The sequence below is a fragment of the Hemibagrus wyckioides genome, linkage group LG11, assembly GCF_019097595.1.
Source record: "Hemibagrus wyckioides isolate EC202008001 linkage group LG11, SWU_Hwy_1.0, whole genome shotgun sequence".
In the NCBI taxonomy this organism is placed as follows: domain Eukaryota; kingdom Metazoa; phylum Chordata; class Actinopteri; order Siluriformes; family Bagridae; genus Hemibagrus; species Hemibagrus wyckioides.
Genome location: NC_080720.1, coordinates 31981634 through 32006044, shown reverse-complemented (window position 1 = coordinate 32006044; position 24411 = coordinate 31981634). Strand labels below are relative to the sequence as shown.

The 24411-nt window shown below is 45.5% G+C and overlaps 1 protein-coding gene across 7 annotated transcripts in view; it reads left to right on the top strand.

Annotated features, from left to right (window-relative positions):
* The window catches only part of tanc1a (tetratricopeptide repeat, ankyrin repeat and coiled-coil containing 1a), a 73304-nt gene extending 48935 nt beyond the window's left edge, over positions 1-24369 (top strand). For 3 of the 7 annotated variants that reach the window (XM_058402134.1, XM_058402135.1, XM_058402140.1), the window contains 22 exons: positions 186-408; positions 2184-2477; positions 5263-5388; positions 5531-5818; positions 5888-6030; positions 7162-7393; positions 9777-9946; positions 10706-11310; positions 12916-13024; positions 14235-14357; positions 15057-15293; positions 15670-15855; positions 16776-16857; positions 16993-17126; positions 17415-17538; positions 17626-17801; positions 18180-18312; positions 19969-19998; positions 20125-20216; positions 20287-20433; positions 21700-21800; positions 22289-24369. In XM_058402134.1, the coding sequence (XP_058258117.1) occupies positions 186-408; positions 2184-2477; positions 5263-5388; positions 5531-5818; positions 5888-6030; positions 7162-7393; positions 9777-9946; positions 10706-11310; positions 12916-13024; positions 14235-14357; positions 15057-15293; positions 15670-15855; positions 16776-16857; positions 16993-17126; positions 17415-17538; positions 17626-17801; positions 18180-18312; positions 19969-19998; positions 20125-20216; positions 20287-20433; positions 21700-21800; positions 22289-23321 (4788 nt within the window). In that variant the 3' untranslated portion in view covers positions 23322-24369. The remainder of the gene's footprint in view (positions 1-185; positions 409-2183; positions 2478-5262; positions 5389-5530; positions 5819-5887; positions 6031-7161; positions 7394-9776; positions 9947-10705; positions 11311-12915; positions 13025-14234; positions 14358-15056; positions 15294-15669; positions 15856-16775; positions 16858-16992; positions 17127-17414; positions 17539-17625; positions 17802-18179; positions 18313-19968; positions 19999-20124; positions 20217-20286; positions 20434-21699; positions 21801-22288) is intronic. The other 4 variants (XM_058402137.1, XM_058402136.1, XM_058402138.1 and 1 more) reach the window with 4 other exon arrangements.
* Positions 24370-24411: the final 42 nt, after the last annotated feature.

The window sequence follows — 24411 nt, the reverse complement described above, 5'->3', positions numbered from 1 at the left end:
TTTTACATTGAGGGTTCGATCCAAATCATCTGATCATCTTACACTCTGCTTCTGAGAATTCTTTTTTTTTCATGAATATTAGTTTTTCAGAACAATAAAAGGATCTTCACCAAATGAGTGGGCAGGGCATTAAACAATAAAATCTCTCTCTCTCTCTCTCTCTCTCTCTCTCTCTCTCTCTGTAGTGTACAGTCAGCAGTCAGGGCGCGAGTCCATGTTCCACCCTGACCGACAGCACGGCATCTCCCAGTGCAGAGAGCCCGTGTTCCAGCCTGGCGCTCAGCTCGGGTTCAGTGGAGAGACCACCACCATGCTGCTCTGGATCCTGCAGCTCCACCACCATGAGCACCACCACCACCATCACCACCCCCAGCTCCACACTGGAGAGCAAGGACAGCGGCATTATCGGTAAGATGTGTGTGTGTGTGTGTGTGTGTGTGTATATACAGCGTTCAGGCATAACATTATGACCGCTGAAAGGTGAAGTGAATAAGACTGATGATCTCATCATGGCACCTGTTAGTGGGTGGGATATATTAGGCAGCAAGTCAACATTTTGTCCTCAAAGTTGATGTTAGAAGCAGGAAAAATGGACAAGCGTAAGGATTTGAGTGAGTTTGACCAAAAGGGCCAAATTGTGATGGCTAGACCACTGGATCTTGTGGAGTGTTCCCGGTCTGCAGTGGTCAGTATCTATCAAAAGTATCCTTTAAGTCCTGTAAGTTGCGAGGTGGGGCCCATGGAGGATCAGGACTTAAAGGATCTGCTGCTAATGTCTTGGTGCCAGATACCACAGCACACCTTCAGGGATCTAGTGGAGTCCATGCCTCGACGGTGCAGGGCTGTTTTGGAGGCAAAAGGGGGGCCAACACAATATGAGGCAGGTGGTCATAATATTATGCCTGATCGGTGTATACTCATACACACACAGAGTTCTAAAGTGTGTGATGGCTGAGTCATGCTTGGTAAGACCACTTCTATCCCACGCTGGGATTACAAGGCTGAGCATCAAAAACAACAGGATCCCTGTCTTTCTGCCCTTTACCCCCGCGTACTGTCAAATAAAACAATAAGTCCTCGTGCCAAACATTCTAGCAACTTTCAACACAACTCTGAGCCAGCCAGTGAAGATCAGAGGCTAGTTTCTCCAACACCATCTGTTCATGGCACATCTGGATCATTCATATAAACATATATAATACTGTGGTATCTAAAAGAATGATGTGAGGGAAATGAAGTCCAGCGCAGTGTATATAACCCAAGCATTAAAGTGTTAGCCTCCATTTAAAAGCCAGAGGTCATGTGACCTGGATTTGTGATGTCACACTGTATGAGGAACAAACTAGGGCAATGATTGAGTTTTTGAGTTTCATCTCCACCAGTTTATTAACACATCTTCACCAAAGCAGCTGTGATGCGGACACTTTCTGTCTTGTAGCGTTGTTTGTTAGCTGCGGTCATTTTATTTTATTTTTTTAAGTCAGTAAAACATCAGTGCCTGACCTCACAAATGTGCTTCTAGATGAATGGTCAAAGGTTCCCATAAACACACTCCTAAACCTTGTGGAAAGCCTTCCCAGAAGAGTTGAGGCCAACTCCATATTACATTCATGTGCATGTAAAGGCAGACGTCCCAGTTTTGACCTGGCTCATAGTCGCCGCTCTAATTCATCCCAAAGGTGTTCTATGGGGTTGAGGTCAGGACTCTGTGAAGTTCCTCCACACCAAACTCACTCATCCATGTCTTTATGGACCTTGCTTTGTGCAGGGGTGTCCCAAAACTTTTGGCAATATAGTGTATGTTACTATGCACCTTCCTTGTTTGTGAGTTGTTTTGTCATAATTGTGGAAAATCATCATGTGTACAGTTTCACCAGAGCACTTTGTGGTAACAACGATGTCCCAGAGCCGTCCCTGAGTTGTGTTCTGGTGAAACTGGGACAGCCGTGTCTTTATTTCAGGTCTGCCTCAGCTTTGAAGTAGGACACAAGCACTTTTTTTTGTTATCCCAGAATAGTGCTTTTTATTTGGTTGCAGTTAGGAAAAGGACGACGAGAACTAACCGGGTAATGTACCGGTCATTAGTTTTAAAACCTAGCAAATATCAAACCTTTAATAAAACGAATGCGTCTGTTACGGCTGACTTCGTCCTGTCCTGTGTTGTTCTGGTTCTCGTCCTCCAGCCACAGTGACCAGCTCCAGTGAGAACGAGGAGCGTTGTGGATCCAGTCTGGAGTGGGGAAAAGATGGTGGCGGTGGTGGAGGTGGTGGTGGTGGTGGGGTCGGTGTTGGAACCATCAGAGACAGCATCCATCCCGCTCCTCCACCTGTAGCTCCTGTCCCTGTCGGAGACTCGTCAGTACCCAGTGATGCCCAGCCCCAGCCGAGGACTGCCCCAGCCGCCCCGCCACCCTCAGACGGACTCGCCCCGTACCACAGCGCCTCTCTGGTCATGCCAAGGCCCAACTCCGTGGCAGGTTAGTGAGCGATTATAAGTAGCTCTTCAATTAGGACAAATGTAATCAAAACTAATGGCACCTTGTGGTACCTGAGCTGCTTTATTAGAAAGATTTAGCACACAGGTTCCTTCACTAGGGGGGCTGCAGCTGCTCTTCCCACTAAACTAGGAATTTTTGGGTGCAAGTTCAGGAACATGTCCGTGTTTAGGAAGTGTTCTTTCACCATTTAGTTTCATCGAGCTCTCTGGTCAGATTTTGTGGGTGGCAGTAAATTGCTGGAACAAAAAAGATCTTAAAAATCTGTGATGTCGAAGCTTTCCTAAATCTTTTGAGTTCGGGTTGGCTAAGAAAACATTCCCAACTTAAAAGATTTAATAAAAGAGATAAAGAGTTAAAGCGTCTTTAATGGTTTCACTCACCGAACTCGGTAACGCTCTGGATTTCTAAACATAAACACAGAGTCTTGGTTTTAATTATTTTTTTTGTAAAATGTGACTTTGGTTAAATTGTGTTAACAAGTTTGACCCAAATAGCAGCCTGTGTGATCGGAATCAGCTGTGCAAATGATATTTTTAGTTCAAGGCTACTTATTCAGAGTTCTTGTGATTGGACAGAAGAGGCTTTTTGGGGATTTGCTGTTCCTCCAACAAATGTGTGTGTGTGTGTGAGAGTGTGTGTGTTTGTGTGTGTTGAAAGAGAACAAGTGTGTCTTCCTTCTGTGTGAGCATGTGTTCATCCCAGAGGAGAAAGCTCACCGTACCACCTCGGTGATTCTGCTGCTGGCATGAGAAACACTCGAACAATGCAATGACAGAAAGCGCAGAGGGTGGACCGCACGAGGGATGGGGGGGTGTGGGGGGATTAGCAAGTGCATCGTGAAAGCATCGTGGTTTCATGCGCACACGTCGAAATTTGACTTCTCCATGCTCCATGTGTAAGGCAGAAAACATCGAGCCAACAAGATAATTATTCATGGCTTTTTATTTATTTTATTTTATTTTATTTTATTTTATTTAACTGATGTCTGAAAGCCTCGTCTATATGGACTTGTGTTCCCAAAAAAGCTGCGTCAGGAGAGAGCGGAAGGTCGGCGGTGTCTGAGAGAGAACTGTGAATAGCCATCTGACGGCAACACTCCCCTTTTTTCACTTCACTCCACCTCCTCCTCCTCCTCCTCATCCCTTCATGATTGCAATGTGACGCTCCATCTGCAGAGATTACACCATTCAGGCCGTCGAGATTACACCGAGTATGGAGTATGGGATGTGGCTGAGCGGAATGTGCTAGAAATAACGAAATGAATGAGCGGCTAATGGAGTGAATGGATGTACGGTTCACGCTCTCGTTGATGGACGTTAAAGCGCTTTGGACTGCGTGCGTTCCTCCCTGCACCATGTGTGGAATAGTAGATGGACTGCAGGTGTTTTGAGGCCTTAGTGAAGGAGGCGTGCCCTCTGTCTGTCACTCATAATGAAAGGGGTGTGGCTTTTGGTCTCTGAAGGAGGCGTGGTATCTGTGTGTCATTCTCAGTGAAGGAGGTGTGGCTTCTGTCTGTCACTCATAATGAAAGGGGTGTGGCTTTTGGTCTCATAGTTCAATCGAATGAGACGTGGCCTCTGTCTGTCACTCATAATGAAAGGGGTGTGGCTTTTGGTCTCTTAGTTCAACTGAAGGACGCGTGGCCTATGTCTGTCTCTCATAATAAAAGGGGTGTGACTTTTGGTCTCTTAGTTCAACTGTAGGAGGTGTGGCTTCTGTCTGTCACTTATAATGAAAAGGGTATGACTTTTGGTCTGTTTGTTCAACTGAAGGAGGCGTGGCCTCTGTCTGTCACTCATAATGAAAGGGGTGTGGCTTTTGGTCTTTTAGTTCTAGGCATGGCCTCTGTATCATTCTCAGTGAAGGGGGCATGGCATGTTTGCTTGTCAATCCCACTGAATGGGTGTGGCCTTTCACTCTGTCAGTCTCAGAGAAGGAGGACTGACAGGTTCCTAGTCATACTATTTGACAGACACAGATGCCACGCCTCCTACCAAGCCCCATGAGAGGAGGCGTGGCCCATATGTCCGTCAGTCACTACAAGCTGATGGTTTCCATAATGTTTACCATCAGTCACCAGCCTTTATATCTGGTAGCTGTAGTAGTTTGTAGTTTTTTTTTTTTTATAAAAAATGTTTTATAACAGCAACGTTGTGTCTCAAAAAACAGTATAATAGATCATTTATCAGAATATTGATGATGATACTGTCATATGATCCAGGTCGAGCTGTAATATCGAAACCTTTTTGTTGGCTAACAGTATGCACAAGGTGCTCTAACCTTGTTTAGAAACGCTGGTTCTGGTCATTGCCCCATCTCATTGTGTGAGCAGGAGCTTGACAAGTAACTAATAACCTCCTTCTGCTCCGAGACACCAAGAACGTTTCAGGCTCTCAAAAATTCTCTTGTGCTCCATCAACACTTCTACTCTACTAGAAACACTGAAGGAGACGCGGCCTCCCGCCTCCCACCTCTCTCTCTCTCTCTCTCTCTCTCTCTCTATCAGTCCAACAGTACTGTCAGTCTGTATCACATTGTATTTCAGTGAATCATATGAACTCACAAACAACTCTAAATTATATCATCACTTGTTGATGTGTATCACACTGCTCTAAACATTCTCATGGGATCTCTCTCTCTCTTTGTGTGTCTCTCTCTGTCTCTGTCTTTCTCTCTCTCTGTGTCTCTCTTTCTTGCTCTCTCTGTCTCACTCTGTGTCTCTTTCTCTCACTCTCTGTCTCTCTCTCTCTCTCTCTCTCTCCAGCCACTAGCAGTACTAAGCTGGAGGAGTTGACGTATCTGGATGAGCAGCGAAATGCCCCCCTGCGTTCGTCCCTGCGCGGACCATGGCACGGCGCACACACCAGCGGTCGCAACCAGGAGAACAAAGGTCCGACACGATCGAGTCAACCAAAACTCCAAAATAATCAGACAGCACTTTTCACAGTTGTTTAAATATCTAAAAAACCTGATCAGTAAACATTTTTTTGTATCCTAACCGTCACTTTCTTCCATATTTAACCCCATCACAGCTCGATTCACGCCGTATAAGCCGGCAGACATCATGCTCAAGCCCCTGCTGTTCGAGGTTCCCAGTGTTAGCAGCACGGACGCCACGTTTGTAGGTCGCGAGTGGTTGTTCCAGCGTCTGGAGGAGGTCTTGATGGGGGAAGGGGACGTGGGGCCTGGAAGCGGCGCCATCGTGGTGGGCAGCGTGGGCTTTGGGAAGACTGCAGTCATCTCCAGACTTGTGGCTCTGAGTTGTCACGGTGGTCGGATGAGACAGATAGCGTCCAACAGCCCCGGCGCTTCACCTAAGAGTAAGGAGGCACCAGCACACACTCCGCACTGCTTACTAGATTAAAAAGTAATATCAGTGTGTGTTGCAGGTGGAGGTAAAGGAAGTGACCACTCTTGCCATGGCAGCCAGTTGAACCCACCGTCTCAGAGCCCTCACCGCAGCAGCAGCTGCCCTCCGACCCCTGACACACACCGGCACAGAGAAGAGGCGGTCAAGCGTCTAGCCAGCAAGGTCTTCCTCTTCTTCTTCTTCTCTACCTTTACTCATGATGTGTTTTAGGGTAATTTAGTCATGTAAGATATTTAGAATGTGATATACCTCACTACACACTACACTACACTGTACTATGTTAATTAGGTTGCATTAGCTGCATGTATTATATGTCTGTCAGTCTGTAATTAATACAGACTGACAGACATATAATACATGCAGCTCTTACAGTTAGCGACCAAATGTCAGCTAGCATCTGTTACATTTGATAATGGAACATTTTATTTGCGGTCAAAATGACAAAATGTATTTATAAATTTACTTATTTATTAAAAAAGAAATTTATTCTTTAAAAATTAAATGTATTTATTCATTTATTTGTTTATTAAAAATACATTTATTTATTTATTTTTAAAATAAATTTATTTATTTATTGCCTTTACACGCCATATCTATGTAATTTAGTTATGTTGACGGATAATTGTAAAATAAAAAAAAAGAAAAGAAAATACTGTATATCATATAAACATTCGGAGCTGTAACAAATGACGCGAGCGATTCATTTAGTGAGAATTAAGGAAACGTTAAAGCTTGGTGATTCACCATAAATCATGCGCGATCGTCTCGATCGAGGAATTGGAATTAAAATGCATAGGTATTTTTGTTGAGCAGCACCGAATGGGTTTTGACAGGCGTAATTTGTGCAGAGTTCAGACTGAGCCTGTGAGAATTGAGCCTGTGCGCTAGTGATGACACTGCGTGCATCTCAAACATTCCTGCCATTTGCTTCGGAGAAGAGAAGAAGAAAAAACTGAAGAAGATCTGAGATCTAAAATATAATTGTGACTGAAAAGCAGCACCTCCCATGCAGTTCTGACACCTTGCTCCTGTTGAGCTGTGTGTGTGTGTGTGTGTGTGTGTGTGTTTCTGCGTGGAACATGTTTGCTGTCTGCATCTGGGCTTCATCTCGACTCAACGTCCTAGTCACGCCTTTTTAATCAGCCATCTGCCGGCCGGCTCTCTTCTGCAGACTGTGTGTGTTTGTGAATTTACGGAGGATTAAAGATCTCATACAGGAAAGAGGGTTAAAAAGGAAAAACACACACACACACACATCAGGTGTGGTTCATCTGTGTTCTCTTCTCCGGACAGGTTGTAGCATATCATTACTGCCAGGCTGATAACACGTACACGTGCCTGGTGCCGGAGTTCGTGCACAGCGTGTCTGCGCTGCTGTGTCGCGCCCCCCGGTTCGGCGCCTACAGAGAAATGCTGATGAGGGAGAACCAGTTACAGAGTCTGTTGAGCCTGCGCTCGTGCGTCCAGGATCCGGTGGCGGCTTTCCGACGCGGCGTGCTCGAACCCCTCGTCCTCCTGCGCAAGGGTGAGGCATCTGACATCGACCTGATGTGTAACTCCTTAACGCATAGCTTCCATAATAGAACTGATGAAATATTTTAATTTGAGTGCATGTGACTGGTGGAAAGCTCCCTAGAGTCCAGACGGTGGATGCTCTCTGGGTGGGAGGGGCTTACTCTGTCTCCCCTGTCACTCACAGCCAGTTGTTGTTCGTCTGTGAGCTTGTACAGGCAGAAGAAGGAGGATAGCTCTTTCCTGTGTAGCTGCATCCCAAATTGCATATCCGTGCACTATTCTGTGTGGTTGTGTTTTATAATTAGTGTAAGTCGTGCTTTCACGGTCATTTGGGACACAGCCCTGAGTCTTTACTCTCCCCTGGGATGCAGCGTAAGCAGCAGGTCATAAACATGTGGTTCTCTGGCCTCACATGTCTCAGAGGAAGCATATGATGGCCTTCACCCTCACCAGTCGGCTGCTGTTATAATAGACCAAAAGAAATCCCCTGAAATAATATTTAATAATAATAGTAAGTTGCATTAAAAATATGTAGTTAAAGCTTATTATTATAAAATGTAACTTGTTTCATTGAGTTAGAATTAATGCAGCTTGCATATATAATATACACACTATATTGCCAAAAGTATTCGCTCACCCATCCAAATAATCAGAATCAGGTGTTCCAATCACTTCCATGGCCACAGATGTATAAAATCAAGCACCTAGGCATGCAGACTGTTTTTACAGACATTTGTGAAAGAATGGGTCGCTCTCAGGAGCTCAGTGAATTCCAGCGTGGAACTGTGATAGGATGCCACCTGTGCAACAAATCCAGTCGTGAAATTTCCTCGCTCCTAAATATTCCACAGTCAACTGTCAGCTGTATTATAAGAACGTGGAAGTGTTTGGGAACGACAGCAACTCAGCCACGAAGTGGTAGGCCACGTAAACTGACGGAGCGGGGTCAGCGGATGCTGAGGCGCATAGTGCGAAGAGGTCGCCAACTTTCTGCAGAGTCAATCGCTACAGACCTCCAAACTTCATGTGGCCTTCAGATTAGCTCAAGAACAGTGCGCAGAGAGCTTCATGGAATGGGTTTCCATGGCCGAGCAGCTGCATCCAAGCCATACATCACCAAGTGCAATGCAAAGCGTCAGATGCAGTGGTGTAAAGCACGCCGCCACTGGACTCTAGAGCAGTGGAGACGCGTTCTCTGGAGTGACGAATCGCGCTTCTCCATCTGGCAATCTGATGGACGAGTCTGGGTTTGGCGGTTGCCAGGAGAACGGTACTTGTCTGACTGCATTGTGCCAAGTGTAAAGTTTGGTGGAGGGGGGATTATGGTATGGGGTTGTTTTTCAGGAGCTGGGCTTGGCCCCTTAGTTCCAGGGAAAGGAACTCTGAATGCTTCAGCATACCAAGACATTTTGGACAATTCCATGCTCCCAACTTTGTGGGAACAGTTTGGAGCTGGCCCCTTCCTCTTCCAACATGACTGTGCACCAGTGACCAAAGCAAGGTCCATAAAGACATGGATGACAGAGTCTGGTGTGGATGAACTTGACTGGCCTGCACAGAGTCCTGACCTCAACCCGATAGAACACCTTTGGGACGAATTAGAGCGGAGACTGAGAGCCAGGCCTTCTCGTCCAACATCAGTGTGTGACCTCACAAATGCGCTTCTGGAAGAATGGTCAAAAATTCCCATAAACACACTCCTAAACCTTGTGGACAGCCTTCCCAGAAGAGTAGAAGCTGTTATAGCTGCAAAGGGTGGACCGACGTCATATTGAACCCTATGGATTAGGAAGGGGATGTCACTTAAGTTCATATGTCAAGGCAGGTGAGTGAATACTTTTGGCAATATAGTGTATATATATATATATATATATATATATATATATATATATATATATATATATATATATATATATATATATATATATATATATATATAATATATAATTATGCTGGATCAAAAAAGCCAGTTTTCACACCCACAATGTTCATTGCACCAGAAGTTTCTTATGAATATCACCAGACTGTTATTTATTCACATGAATGTAAAAGTCTGCCTCACTCAACTCATCCTCACTCTCATCCACATGCTTCTCATCCTCATTTTCTTCATCCTCACATTCCTCATCCTCATCCTCACTCTCCTCATCCTCACTCTCCTAATCCTTATGCTTCTCATCCCTATGATCCTCATCCTCACTCTCCTCATCCTCACTCTCCTTATCCTCACTCTCCTCATCCTTATGCTTCTCATCCCCATGATCCTCATCCTCACCTTCCTCATCCTCATTTACCTCATCTTCACCCTCCTCATCCTCACGCTCCTCATCCTCCCTCTCCTCATCCTCACTATCCTCATCGTCATGCCCTTCCTCCTCCTCACATGACCCAAGCAGAGCGGAAGATTGCAGAGGATGACTATATCATCCTGGTGGACGGTTTAAACGAGGCAGAGTTTCACAAGCCGGACTACGGAGATACGATCGCCTCCTTCATCACCAAGATCATCTCCAAGTTCCCTGTCTGGCTCAAACTGGTCGTCACCGTCAGAGTTAACCTGGTGGTGAGTTGACCTTTGACCTGATATCATGCTCTCTATGTATCAGTTTGCCACCTGTTACAGTTCAGCATTCTATTAATACGTGAATGATATGTCTGACATTTTTAGTTACTAGAACAATAAAGGATGTAAGCACATCTGATACTGCAGGATATAATATACTGATGTTCTTTAGCTTTGACTGTGTGTGTTTTTTTCCCCTCATGTTCATGTTGCTGGTCTGGTGTTTTGAGGCTGTAGCTGTTTGGCAGTGAGTAGAGAAGCCTGTTCTGATCACAGGCGATGTTAAGAGGCTGGACTGTGGCCTGCTGGGAGGCCGTTTATGTAAGAGGGGTCAGTGCCTTGGATACAGCAGTGCAGATGTCCAGAGAGAGAGCGAGAGAGAGAGAGAGAGAGAGAGAGAGAGATATTCATAGCTTATTTGCAGCAGGTGCTTGTAATCTGGAGTACTTAATGTCCTTTTCTTGGACTGTTCCTTATATCTATAACTGGGTTACTTTTCCACAGCTATGGAGACTAATAGAAAGTTTGTATTTTCCGTTATGAATGTGAATGTCCTTCTTTATATCCAATCCCAGAAGCAGGAATTATGTCCAGTTGTCATGGTGCCCTCTTCACCTTAGTTATGGAGGAAACCTTGAATTTGTTTTTGTTTGTTTTATGCTTTGGATAGCTGCATTTTATTTTTAAATCATCGGGGGCACAAAGTTTTGCAAGTAACTCTATGCTGCCAGACTGATTTCCTGTTTCTGTTTCCTGTAGGACGTCACCAGCCTGCTGCCTTTCCCGATCATTTCACTGGATGACGTCCATGACAAGTCCATCTCTGCCGACCTGCACTCGTACGTCCAGCACCGCGTGGAGCACAGTGCCTCCATCCTCAGCAACATCACAGTCAACGGCAAGGCCGAGCCGGCGGCCAGCTCAAAGCTCAGCTCGCACCTGGTGGGCCGCAGTCAGGGCTCCTACCTGTACCTGAAGCTGGTCTTGGACCTGCTGGAGAAGGGCCACCTGATGATCAAGAGCTCCGGCTACAAGGTGCTGCCCGTGTCACTGACCGAGCTCTACCTTCTCCAGTGCAACATCCGGTTCCCCACGGCGACGGCTTTCGATCGTGCGCTGCCCGTCCTGAACGTCGCACTCTCGTCGCTGCACCCGCTAACCGACGAGCAGCTGTTCCGCGCCCTTAACGCCGGCAACCTGAAAGGAACGCTGGAATGGAGTGACTTCCAGCAGCGCATGGAGGCACTCTCCTGCTTCCTGATTGGCCGACGTGACCGGACGCGGATGTTCTGCCACCCGTCCTTCAGGGAGTGGCTTGTCTGGAGGGCTGACGGAGAGAGCACCGACTTCCTATGCGATCCGAGGTGAGCTGCGATGTCATTTTTGTATCTTTAATAATAAAAAGGATGACAGAAACTTGGGCTGTGGGATATGACGAAAAGATTAGATCACAATATTTCTAGGCTACACACAATAAACACCATGAAGTGCAAAAAAAATATAGATTTACACAAAAGTATTACTTTTATTTAAGGAATACGGAACAGAAGGTGTATTGGAAGATAGTTTACTTCCAGTATTTATATTATCCTATTGCCTTAGCCTCCTGGTGGTCCGGCGGCAGGATCCCGTGCTCTTATTGCCACGGCCCGGGTTCGATTCCCATGCAGGGCGCTAACCCAGCCACGGAAGAAATAACTCTCAGTGCCGGTCCCAAGCCCGGATTAAATGGGAGGGTTGCGTCAAGAAGGGCCAAATTGAAACATGCTGACCAAATGATCCGCTGTGGCGACCCTGAACAGGGAGCAGCCAAAAGAACGACAACAATTTATTCTATTGCCCTAAAAGACACTATTAAATTCAAAACTCAATAAAATATACCTGTTTTTTCCTTCCATTGAAACTGTATTCCTTTGTTACTGCTACAATGATTTAATGCTCATTGTTTATTTACTGTATTGCTACATCACGACTTTGGCAGTTCCTCCAAGGACTAAACGTACGAGTAGTGACAGTGACGGTGAGTCCGAAAAATTAGCGGCTAAACGATGAAATCGTACGGAAACCATAGCAGATTTCAGGCAGATTGTTGACAGGATGGTGGCCGTGTCTGTGCTGGAGAGGAGTGAGATGTTCACTCCAGTAAATAATCCAGGATAGCGTAAGGTCAGTGTTCCCCTCCACAGCGTGAAGCACTTTACCCTGCTCATGTGTTTGCCAGCGTAGGTGTGAAAATTACTTTATTGAAATCCGGCCATTCATTTTTCCAGCTCTTCAGCGTGCCCGCTCACTCTCGTACGCGTTACTCACCGCTCTCGTTTATCGGAAAAGGCTGCGAATGCATGAGTGGGCCTGACGGAGCCGCGGTCGTGCAGGGGAGGCGGAGCGAGCTCGGCGTGGCCTACTTGACACGGGTCAAATATGGAGGACACTTCACCAAAGCCGGCAGATGTGCGTGACCTTTTAGAGAACAGAGATGTCCAGAAGAGAGCGAACGACAAACGGACATCTGCTGATTAAAGCCGTCTAGACGGCTTTAATCAGCAGTTAATCGAGTGGAGCCCGGTGTGACACGGAGTAATTGATGGGGGCGTGTTTCGCAAACATGTCATCGGTCAAGTGCTCTCGAGACGGACAGGACAAGCTCTTTAAGGAAAAGAGTGGTGTCGTATTACACGTCTCACTAAATTAATACTCTGGGCTAGAATTGGCATCAGATGAGACGAGCAGGGTGTGTGTGTGTGTGTGTGTGTGTGTGTGTGGTTCATCTAATTTACAGTCCACATTAGCGCTGGACCGTGTCTCGGTAACGTACTCGATGTCGTGTAGAAGAACATAACATCAGCATGGCACTTTTCTAGTTTGAGAGATGAAACGGATATTCCACTTACTAAAGTAGGAGATGATGATGATGATGATGATGATGGGATATTATTTGATTTGGATCCTTGTGTTAATTTGTCACGCAGGAGTGGACACGCCCTGATGGCTTTCATGCTCTCTCGGCAAGACGGGAAGCTGAACAGGCAGCAGACCATGGAGCTGGGTCACCACATCCTTAAAGCACACATCTTTAAGGTAGAGGACACACACATACATACACACACACACATTTTACATAAACAGCTTAATTAACAGCAGCGACGCAATCAATTCTTCGGCACGTCGTGCTCCTGTCACGTAATTGCAATCAAGTTTTAATATTTTGAACCCTTGAGGATTTGAACACTAACCAGGTGAGTGAAGATGAGCAGTAATGTTACACCGAGTGAGAACAGAGAAGAACCTCCTCCATCTTTAACAGGGTTCATCATCAGATCGCAAAATGGCTTCCTCTCCACACGCAGGTGGATAACCTGTGCCCTGCTGGAGATTTGAGTTTCAGCTACAGAAACCACAGACTCTTATAATAAATGTGTGAACGGAATTAAAAACAATAATCAATAGTATCTCATTTTTTAAACATTTATTCAGTATTCAGTGTTTGTGAAGTCAATTTATGGATTTATTTATACATTACTCTTCCTACATTAGACAGTCTAACAAACGTGTAAAAACATATCAGTGATTAATTTATTCTTTAAATGTAGAACTATTATGAATATATACACCAATCAACAATAACATTATGACCAGTGAGAGGTGAAGTGAATAAGACTGATGATCTCCTCATCATGGCACCTGTTAGTGGGTGGGATATATTAGGCAGCAAGTCAACATTTTGTCCTCAAAGTTGATGTGTTAGAAGCAGGAAAAATGGACAAGTGTAAGGATTTGAGCGAGTTTGACAAAGGGCCAAATTGTGATGGCTAGACCACTGGATCAGAGCATCTCCAAAACTGCAGCTCTTGTGGGGTGTTCCTGGTCTGCAGTGGTCAGTATCTATCAAAAGTGGTCCAAGGAAGAAACAGTGGTGAACCGGTGACAGGGTCATGGGCGGTCAAGGCTCATTGGGGAGCGAAGGCTGGACCGTGTGATCCGATCCAACAGACGAGCTACTGTTGCTCAGATTGCTGAAGAAGTTAATGCTGGTTCTGAGAGAAAGGGGTCAGAATACACAGTGCAGGACGGGTCAGGGCTGTTCTGGCAGCACCAACACAATATTAGGCAGGTGGTCATAATGTTATGCCTGATTGGTGTAAGTATCGTTTCTTCATACAGCTCTTATGAGAACAAACTATTTACTCTATTATACCAGAGACTGTAGTAAACTACACTGACACTAATGATCTTGTGCATCTTTCATTAATCCTCCTAATGGAGAGTGTTGATGTTTTTTCCCTGGCAGGGCCTCAGTAAGAGGACAGGCGTGTCCTCCAGCGTTCTCCAGGCTCTGTGGATCAGTAACAGTACAGACAGCCTGTCTGCTGCTCTCTCTTCGCTCAGAAACCTCTACACACCAAACGTCAAGGTGAGTTAACACGTCCTCCTGGATTCCACAGCGCAGAGCCTTCACTCTACTCCAGCGTCAGTGTCCGAGTCACTCGGAGCGGAGAGCGCTTACGTCGTTAGATTTATTCATCCGCTCTGCTACGCTAATCGCCCGAGTCTCTCCTTCCTGGTTTTAATGAAACGTGTCACTCTGTCGGGACGTACGTGCGCGAGTGCAGCTGAAGAGACGCTCATTTAGATATATAAATGAGATCCTGCTTCATCCCACATCCTGATGGAGCTTTCGTTACCGGGCGAGCCGGCCAATCAGAAGGGGCTGTCTGCTTTCATCTGGCCGAGACGCACGTCCTAGCTTTAAATTCTTTCCAATAACACCGTCGCTCTGCTTAAAAGGGATCTTATGATGTTTTCTTACTCTCTTTCTCACAACACACTTCAGTCAAGGAGTAAACTTTTGAGTTTCGTTTCAGAGAGCTTTTCTTGCTACTGAAGTTTTCTCAGATTTTTTTTCCTTTGATTTTTACCAGGTTTTTACTTCAGCTGCATTTTTCCCTCAGATATTTGTCAGCACTTTTGTAATAAATGATTTCGTGGGGTTTAAGTATGAGTGTGTACGAGTTTACGACAACATTTAACAGTCTCCAGTCTAACTGAGCATAATTTTTGCTGCCCAGCAGACCCTGACCCCGTGTCCACCTGTGGCTCTCTGTTCCCTCAGGTCTCCCGGCTCCTGATCCTGGGCGGAGCGAGCGTGTGTTACCGCACCGAGGTCCTCAACAGCGCCCCTGTGCTGTGTGTCCAGTCTCACTTGGGTCATCTGGAGATGGTGGCTCTCCTGCTAGAGTTCGGGGCTCCAGTGGACGGAGTGTCCGAGACCGGGATGACTCCTCTGTGTTACGCCGCGGCCGCCGGACACCTGGGCGTGGTTAACCTACTCTGCAGAAAGGGAGCAAAGGTCAATCAGGATGTCTTGTATTCCTACACGGTAGTCAGCTCTCGTTTAGCGTTATTAATCAGATGTGTCAGGGTGAAATGGGTGTCCTAGTTTAAGACTGTAGAGCGAGCCTGAAATAAATGCACTTCCTTTAAGCATTTTATTCCAGTGTCACTCTAGATTTTTTCTCTAATCTCACGTTTTAACATTATTCAGTGTCCGAGTGACCTGTCCAGGTGTTACATATCATGTTAAATATATAAGTTTAATCACCGATCCTGTCAGTTACTGATTTTCTACACACACACACACCAATTTAGGAAATGAAGACAGATGCCAGATCCGTAAATCCCTGAAATGATTTCATTTTAATTTCCGATTAAACCTTCCTGACCAGGTGGAGCACGTGGATAAGAGTGGACAGTGTGCGGCAGTTCATGCTGCTCTGAGAGGTCATGCTGAAATCCTGCAGTATCTCCTGGATCAGGACTGGAGCTCAGACCCTGCACAGCCTGAGCAAAGCCTCAAGAGCAGAGTGGTGCAGCAAGCCTTCATCGCTGCCTCCAGCATGGGGCATGTACAGGTAACACACACACACACAGGAAACAAAACAACGCACATTTTCAGTTCCTCCCCTGCTCTTGCGCTTCTCTCCAGCCGGATCAGCAGTGTTGGTGTCTCTCTTCCCAGAACGTCGTTCATTCCTCACACCAGGTTACATCATGTATCTGGAAGTGTTTTGGTTGGGAGAAGTTTCATTATCCCGGAGGATCAGGACGTGTTTCAGTTATGACATCATGTATTAGAAGACTCTGGGAGGTGATGGAATGCATTGGGAAGGATTTGGGGTTATGACATCATAACAAGCTCTGAATAAATACACTATAAATCATTTAAAGGGATTTTTTGTTCTATTTTGCAATATTTGGGTTATAAAATAAGCTGTTAGAAGGAAAGAGTTTTAATTATGACAATGTAATAGAAGGAGTTTTGATTATGACATTAATGTATGGGGAGGGAACTTTGATTATAAAACTGTAATAGACTGAGTTTTAATTATGAATGTATCAGGAGGGAATTTTGATTATAACAATGTAATAGAAGAAATTTTGATTATTTAATGACGTAGTGGAGTTAAGAGGCTCAAGCCTGCTCCAGCATGACAAGCCCCTGAGCTCCATGATGGCCTGAGTGTCCTGCACAGAGCCCTGCCTCTGACTCAGCACCTTGTGAACGGGCTGAAATGTTCCAAGAGCAGATATGTGATGGTCAGAAGGTGTCCACAAGCTGTTTCCCATATAGTGCATGTTTATATAGAGGGTTAGCTTTAGGTCGATGGGTCAGGGCTGCTTTGGCAGCAAAAGGGGGATCAACACAATATGGTCATAATGTTATGGCTGACTGTGTACATTAACCCTATGATGCTGGACATGATGCAGGACAAAACCCTGCATTATATGATTTTGACATATAATGCCTTACTTTGCTATGGTACATCCTCAGGTGTTGAAGAACTTGCTGGCTCTGAGTAAGAATGAGCCGAGCGTGCAGATGGATGGGCAGGACACTCTGTGGGGTGAGACAGGTGTGTCTGTGATGATGGTGATGGTGATGATGATGATGATGATGATGATGATGTGGATATTCTGTAATATTTCACTCGGACACACCGATCAGCATCTGTATTAAAGCTCCACTTGTTCCGTGATGATGTCCTCAGCTCTGAGCGCTGCTGCCGGCCGGGGAAAGCTGGACGAGTGTGTGTTCCTGCTGGAGCAGGGGGCCACGATAACGCAGCCGAACCGCAGGGGCGTGACTCCCATTTACACTGCTGTGAAACACGGACACACACAGGTGGGGTTCAGGAGGTTAATCCATGATCAAAGCTCTCTGTCCTCAGCGTAACGGTCTATAACAGAATAGATTGCGTTTATTTGCAGCATTTATTGGTTGTTTGTTTATTATAAAAGTGCTTGTTGTTTCTATAGTAACAGCTTATTCATATGACATGACAAGCTGCAAACTTTTTCATAGAGAGAGGGAGAGAATGGTGAGGGAATAACTGTTTATAGCGGTCAGCTCTCACTAGACCAGGGGTCTCCAACCGCGAGTCATGTCATGCTTCCCGTTTTCTCTCACAAGGTGGTAGAACTTCTGCTGCAGCACGGCGCAGAGGTGGACGCTTCCGACAAACACGGCCGCTCTCTGCTGATGGTCGCGGCCAGCGAGGGTCACGTGACCACCGCGGACTTCCTTCTCTCGCAGGGTGAGTCCGCTGAGCTCGGATAAAGGGAGGGTGGTCCCAGAGGTGGTGTGTGTATGGGTTTTTTTTATACGTGTGTGTGTGATGCAGGAGCATGCATGACTGCGGTGGATAAAGAGGGTCTGACGCCGCTGAGCTGGGCGTGTCTGAAGGGTCAGAAAGGCGTGGTGGAGCTGCTGGTGGAGAAAGGAGCACAGATCGATTACACGGATAAGAACGGACGCACTCCTCTCGACCTCGCTGCTTTTTATGGAGATGCTGACATAGTGCGTAGAGAATATATATATATATATATATAAAATAACTCCCACTTCTCCCACAGGGACATAACTGCTTAAAGCTTAGATCTGTGTGTGTGTGAGAGATGAGGTGGACTTTAATGCAGGTTTATTATCTATAAAATCTTGAGAAAACAGTGATTTTGTATGAACCCTTTTAACCAAAAAAATTAATGCAAAAAATGGATTTTATTTGAATATTAAATTCTGCTGTTCTAGTTCATAACACTTCAAAACCTTTTTCACCTCTGACCCACATCTCTGTCCTGTTTCCTGTCAGCATTTCCTGATTATTTCCTATTACAAGTGATACCGTGTGTGTGTGTGTGTTTTGAGTGTATAACGGTATCCCTGCTGCTGCTGTAGGTGCACTACCTGGTGGAGCGTGGCGCCGTGATTGAGCACATGGACTACAGCGGCATGCGTCCTCTGGACCGCGCCATCGGCAGCCGCAACACATCAGTCGTCATCACTCTGCTGAAAAAAGGGGCCAAGCTCGGTGAGTAGCGCTCCAGAATATCTTAGCACACAAGCGTTCACACACCTTTCCCCTGAGTTTTTACCCCCACACCGAATTTAGATCAGCCCAATCCAGAACATGGCCGGTTCTCTCTCTCTCTCTTCTTCTTCTCCCCCTTTCACACACGTCTCTCTTTTCCGCTCGGTGCTCTGTTCCTCTGCTGAGTCCTAAATGTAACGAAAACCAGGGCATAGTTTTTCGCTAGTTTGCGCATGCCCGCTGAGCCACTGGCCCACTCTGTAACTGGGGCGCCAGTAATGTATGATCTGTCATTTACCACATTTTTTTTTTCTTCTTTTTACAGGATGCATACAGTATGTTTTTTTGTCCTAATTAAGTCTTGAATAGAAATTCTACAGATTAATTAATTAATATTTTTCCTTGCATGTAGATAAAAACGTACACACACACAGTGGATCACAAAAGTATAGAAAGTCTGTTTTTAATCAAACAGATCAGCAATCAAAAAGCTTTTAATCTCTCACACACACACACACACACACACACACACACACACAATGATCTTTCAGGGGGAATAAATTTAGCGGTAGTGCTCAGGGGTGCGACTCGAGTCGATCTGAAGGCTGTGGGTCCGGTGTCAGATGTAAATATCGTTGTGACCGAGCTGCAAAATAAAAACAAAAACAACAGAATGTGTATAAGGGAGTCTCTGAGTCATCTGGTTAAACGGGCTACATGAAATGATTATGAAACTCTTTGGATCAGAATCACAGAAATGATTCACGCGTTACTGTCGCACCGTGTGCCGCGCTTCACTCCATCAACTACTTCTGCATCAGACCGATCCGTATCCAGGTTTGCGCCACGTACTTTACCCCGTTTCCAGTTCTCTTGAACTCCGACTTCTCCGTCCGAGACCAGATGGATAGAAAAACGTGGTGCGTCCTGCTCTAGTTAGCTTAGCACTCCGACTTTTTCTTTTTTCCTCCCCCTTTTTCCTGAGGCTTTTTTTTTCTGAAATCAAACCTACCGCTCACTGACCACAGAACCACTCTGACCACTGAAAAACAACCACTTCTAAATTAGCATTAGCCAACTGCTCCACATGGCCATAATCAGATAGCAGGATAAGTACAGGCTGCATGTTCTGCGTTTTGATAAATTCCATGTGTCTTACCTCATTTCCTCTTTCCTTCTGTCGAAAAGATATTACAGAACAGTCCAAATGGTTCCATTTTTAGACGAGATGTTTTCTTTTTAAAGTTGCCGTGCGGCAGTAAGAAGTGTCTTCTGTAAACGTGTAATCAGCATTAAAGGTGCGGTCAGTGGAAATCAGAACTTGCAGAAATTAGAACATCTGATCCGAGTGAAATCAGCTCAGAGGGCGTCTTTGATGCTCCAGGGTTTTGTAAATTAACAAAGAACAAGAAACACCTACTTTCAAACAGCCGGGACAAAGAGGTGGGTCAGGCCAGAAAGAGCTAATGTATGCTAAAATCGCTAACCGCACCTTTAAAGGCGTTTACATTTTTACGTTTTAAACTCAGAACATTATATTGTGTGTGTGTGGCTTGTTTGGGTTGAATCTCGTCCCGTGTTCTGTGTGTGGTTCTTCATTCCTCTCTCATCACTTCTCTCTTTCTCTTTTGGGCCTTCACTTACCTGCTGCTAAAGGGTACCGCACGTCTCCCTATGATCGATCAGGTACAAGCTTTAGGTAACTCTCTCGGGCCAGTCTCGTTCACAGTAAGGAAAAAGAGGGAGGCGGTAAGGTATGAGGGCTAATGTCATGTTTTCTATCTTTTTTTCCCCCTCCTGCTGCCCCTGAAGGAAATGCTGCCTGGGCCATGGCCACTTCTAAACCGGACATCCTCATCATCCTGCTGCAGAAGCTGATGGAGGAAGGCAACCTGCTCTATAAGGTCCGTAACAGTGGCTGATATTTGGGCGTTTTGTGGAGTCACTCGCTAACATCCTCTTGTTGTTTCTCAGAAAGGGAAGATGAAGGAAGCAGCTCAGAGGTACCAGTATGCACTGAGGAAGTTTCCAAGGGAAGGGTTTGGGGAAGACCTGAAGGCCTTTCGAGAACTCCGGGTCTCGCTCTACCTCAACCTGTCCCGCTGCCGCCGCAAAACCAACGTGAGTCACCGTCGTCTCTACCACATATCGGTGTCTGCAGGTAAACTCATGTAATGGCCATCTCCAGAATTATTACTTCATGAAAATGAACAGAAACACAAATATTCATGGAGACATTTAATCGAACCACCTTCTGAATTTCTCCCAGGAGATCAAGCTCCTTTAGATTTCTAGATTTGTGTAGATAGACGTTTACTTCCCTCAAACATCTGTGTCTTAATTCGGATGTTATATTATATTGTTGAATCCATTGATTTATTTATTTTTTGTAACCTTCTTGCAGAGGCAACCAGGTTTTGGGCCAAAATGTTCTCATCACTTAGGAGACTACGTGACGTTCTCAGTTTAATAAACAAAGAAAATAGACATTTGCTGATGAGCGAGTTTGGTGTGGAGGAACTTGACTGGCGTCTAGAAGAATGGTCAAAAATTCCCATAAACACTCTCCTAAACCTTCCCAGAAGAGTTGAAGCTGTTATAGCTGCAAAGGGGCGGGACAACTCCATATTACATTCATGTGCATGTAAAGGCAGACGTCCCAGTTTTGGTCTGGCTCACAGTCTCCACTCTAATTCATCCCAAAGGTGTTCTATCAGGTTGAGGTCAGGACTCTCACTCATCCATGTCTTTATGGACCTTGCTTTGGTCACTGGTGTGCTGTCATGTTGGAACAGGAAGGAGTCATCCCCAAAGTTGGGAGCATGAAAATTGTCCAAAATGTCTTGGTATGAAGCTGAAGCATTAAGAGTTCCTTTCACTGGAACTAAGGGGCCGAGTCCAACCCCTGAAAAACAACACCTGAATTCAATGAATTGGCAATATAGTGTGTTCACACACCAAGCCTCCTACTACTGACCCTGTACTATCCCTAAAGTACTACATACACCAAAAATGCCATGTGACCAGTAATGAACACTATGAACTGGCTACAGGTTCTGTAGATACTATTACAAGAAATGATTCTACTCCTGTCCACCATTAAAAAGAGATTTGCTTTAAGCTGCTAATATGATTGTGTACTATGATGATTTCACTACTCACAATATTATTACTTTAGCAGCAGGAAGAAAAAGTCAAGGCACACGTGAATGTTTCACGTTCAGATAAAAGGAGTAAAAAACGTCTGAACTGACACCTTGGTGTTGATTAATCACATCAAAGGAACACAATCTCACTAAATGCTATAGAGACCTCACTTTTATATCTCTTTCTCTCCTGTCCCTCTCTTCCTTTTTCCCCTCAATCCTTCTTTCTTTCTCTCTCCAGGACTTTGGCATGGCAGAAGAATTTGCCACAAAGGCTCTGGAACTGAAGCCGAGGTCATATGAAGCTTTTTATGCTCGAGCTCGAGCTAAGAGAAGCAGCAGGTGAGAAGTTTATCATGTATCACATCACACCACAGCACATCTCCAGATCTCTTATCAGACCCCATAGCATTTATTTACATTAATAATATAAGTGAATAATGTGAGTACAACCTATCGATGCTAAGCAGATCTCAAAATGTGTTCAGGATACAGCTCCAAACACAAGGAACCTCCGTTTAATTTTGAAAATCTGAAAAATTTTATTGTCAATGTTATCATGGTCCATTTTTAGAATATGAAGACGTACAAAATTACTGCAGAACTTTTCTGAAAATACTATACAGCATACTATACAAACTAAAACCAAAATAGTGCAGGTTGATTTCTATTTCCGGATATTTCTATGCAACCGGAGATTGCCACGTTTTGTTTTTGTTCCTCATGCATAAGTACACAGACACTCCAACAATCAGATCGATTGTTTTCTGAAATCTAAGGTGTCTGATGATTCTAACCGTTTTCATTTCCGATCTCTCTCTCTCTCTCAGGCAGTTTGCAGCAGCGCTGTCTGATCTCTACGAGGCGGCACGTCTGTGTCCCAGTAACCGAGAGATCAGACGCCTGCTGGCCCGGGTGGAAGAAGAGTGCCATCAGCGCCCGGGTGGGAAACACGCATCATCGCACACTCATCCCTCACAGCACGAGGAGGAGGATGACGATGACGACGATGACGAGGATAACGATGAGGAGGAAGAGGAAGCTGTGTCAGTTCGAACACCTCACAAAGGCTCTGAGAACCTTGGGATAAAGCTGGTGCAGGTGGAGGAGGGGGATGAGGAGAGGACGAGTAAAGAGGAGAAGAGGAAGGAGAACTGGCAGCAGAGCCGAACTCTGCCCGACTCTCTGGGCCTGGCACTGTCAGGCACCCAGTCTTTTTCTCCTGCAGTCCACAGGCGCCTCCCGTCCAGACAGGCTCAGAGTGTGAAGGGCCGAGAGAACCACGGCCACCACAGGGCCTGCCTACACACCAGGGAGCCTCTCAGAGACACCCAAGGAGGCACGGGTCATTTGGGCCACCTGGACACCATGCCCCTAGCACCAGAAGGTGCTCCGGAGTGCAGGTCCGAGTTCAGCCGTAGCAGCAGCATGCGAGTGTCCAGCTCCTCCAGCAGCCTGGCTTACAGCGGGATGCACTCGGACCGCAACCGCAGCTCTGTCGCCAACGAAAACGCCGCTGCCGTCTCCGACATGGCCGTGAGGCAACACGAGCACAAACCACGGCCTTTCATGGGCATCACAGACAAGACGGCGCGCTTCCACCAGCAACCACCACAACCCCCACCACTTCACAGTCACAGCTGGCAGGGTCATGGCTCGGAGGAACTGGTGCAGGGACTGACCTGTGACCTCCAGTACCCTAAAACAGGAAGCGCCACCTATCAGGAGGCCTTCCATAACGGCACCCATGCAGCAGAGCTGCACTCAGCCAAGCAGCACAAGCAGGCCAACCTGGCACGGGACAACCCCATCCTCATCAGCTCCATAAAACCCAAACGCTCTTTCATCGAGTCCAACGTGTAGCGCCAGTTACCGTGGAGACCGCCACGCAAAGCACAAACTCCATGACAACCCTGTACACCAGTTAGTAACTAATAAATCAGGCTTCGCTTTTAGCCACTACGTCTTACCAGGCAGCGTTTTACCTCCACGGCGTAGAAATACGGCTTTATTCAGGACTAAATACAAATAGAAACTTAACAGGACAAAGGTTGTGTACTGTAATAATTATTCAATGTTTAAGCAAAGAGTTTACTGTAGAACTCTTCGTCTGTAAGGGCAGTTAACACTTTAAAGCCCCGATCAGGAACTGCTGAAAAGACCATCACGCTAAACACGGTAAGTCAAAGATAAGTTTTAGCATCTGTGATAGCTCCAACTGAGTCTGTTATTGCAGTACTGATGCCTAGCGCACTGTTATTCCTGACTGGGGCGTGTGTGTGTGTGTGTGTGTGTGTGTGTTCTGTACAGTGCATTTCCTTTAATCCTCTCTACTTGCTAAGATATCGATTAATTTATTTATGGCTTCTACAGCTTAGTTTATTGTTTAAAACATTTTATATTGTTATTTTTGCACAGCTATACATACATACATATATATTATAATTCAGAATCTTTTGAGAAATAATGCTTTGGGAAGATTTTAGGTTCACATGCAGCTGAGTGCAAAAGTTTGCACACCTCGACAAAGACATTGACGTTACGGCGTGACGATATTCAAGGTGTTTATTCTTCATCATAAATGTCATCAAAAAAAAAGTGGTTAAATAATGTGTCTTTAGATCATGAAACAATCCATAAAAACAACAGTGGCTTAAATAACACAACACTGCACCTTCTATCAAAGAGGAATTCAATGATTTATTTTTCACCTGCATCCTGTGAGGAGACAAACTTTTACATTCAGCTGTCCATGAGCAGTGGATTATGAAGAAGGCAAACCGTTTCAGGTTTTAGTGAGAGATTATTTTATATGTATATTATTATTACGTTCAGTTCCATAACACGATACTGTTATTGGTTGTATTTCAACTTTGCTGCATAACGCAACAATAAAAGCCCACTTCAAGCACCGGTTAATGTCTGTGAGCCTGGATTACCAGTACACTCAGTA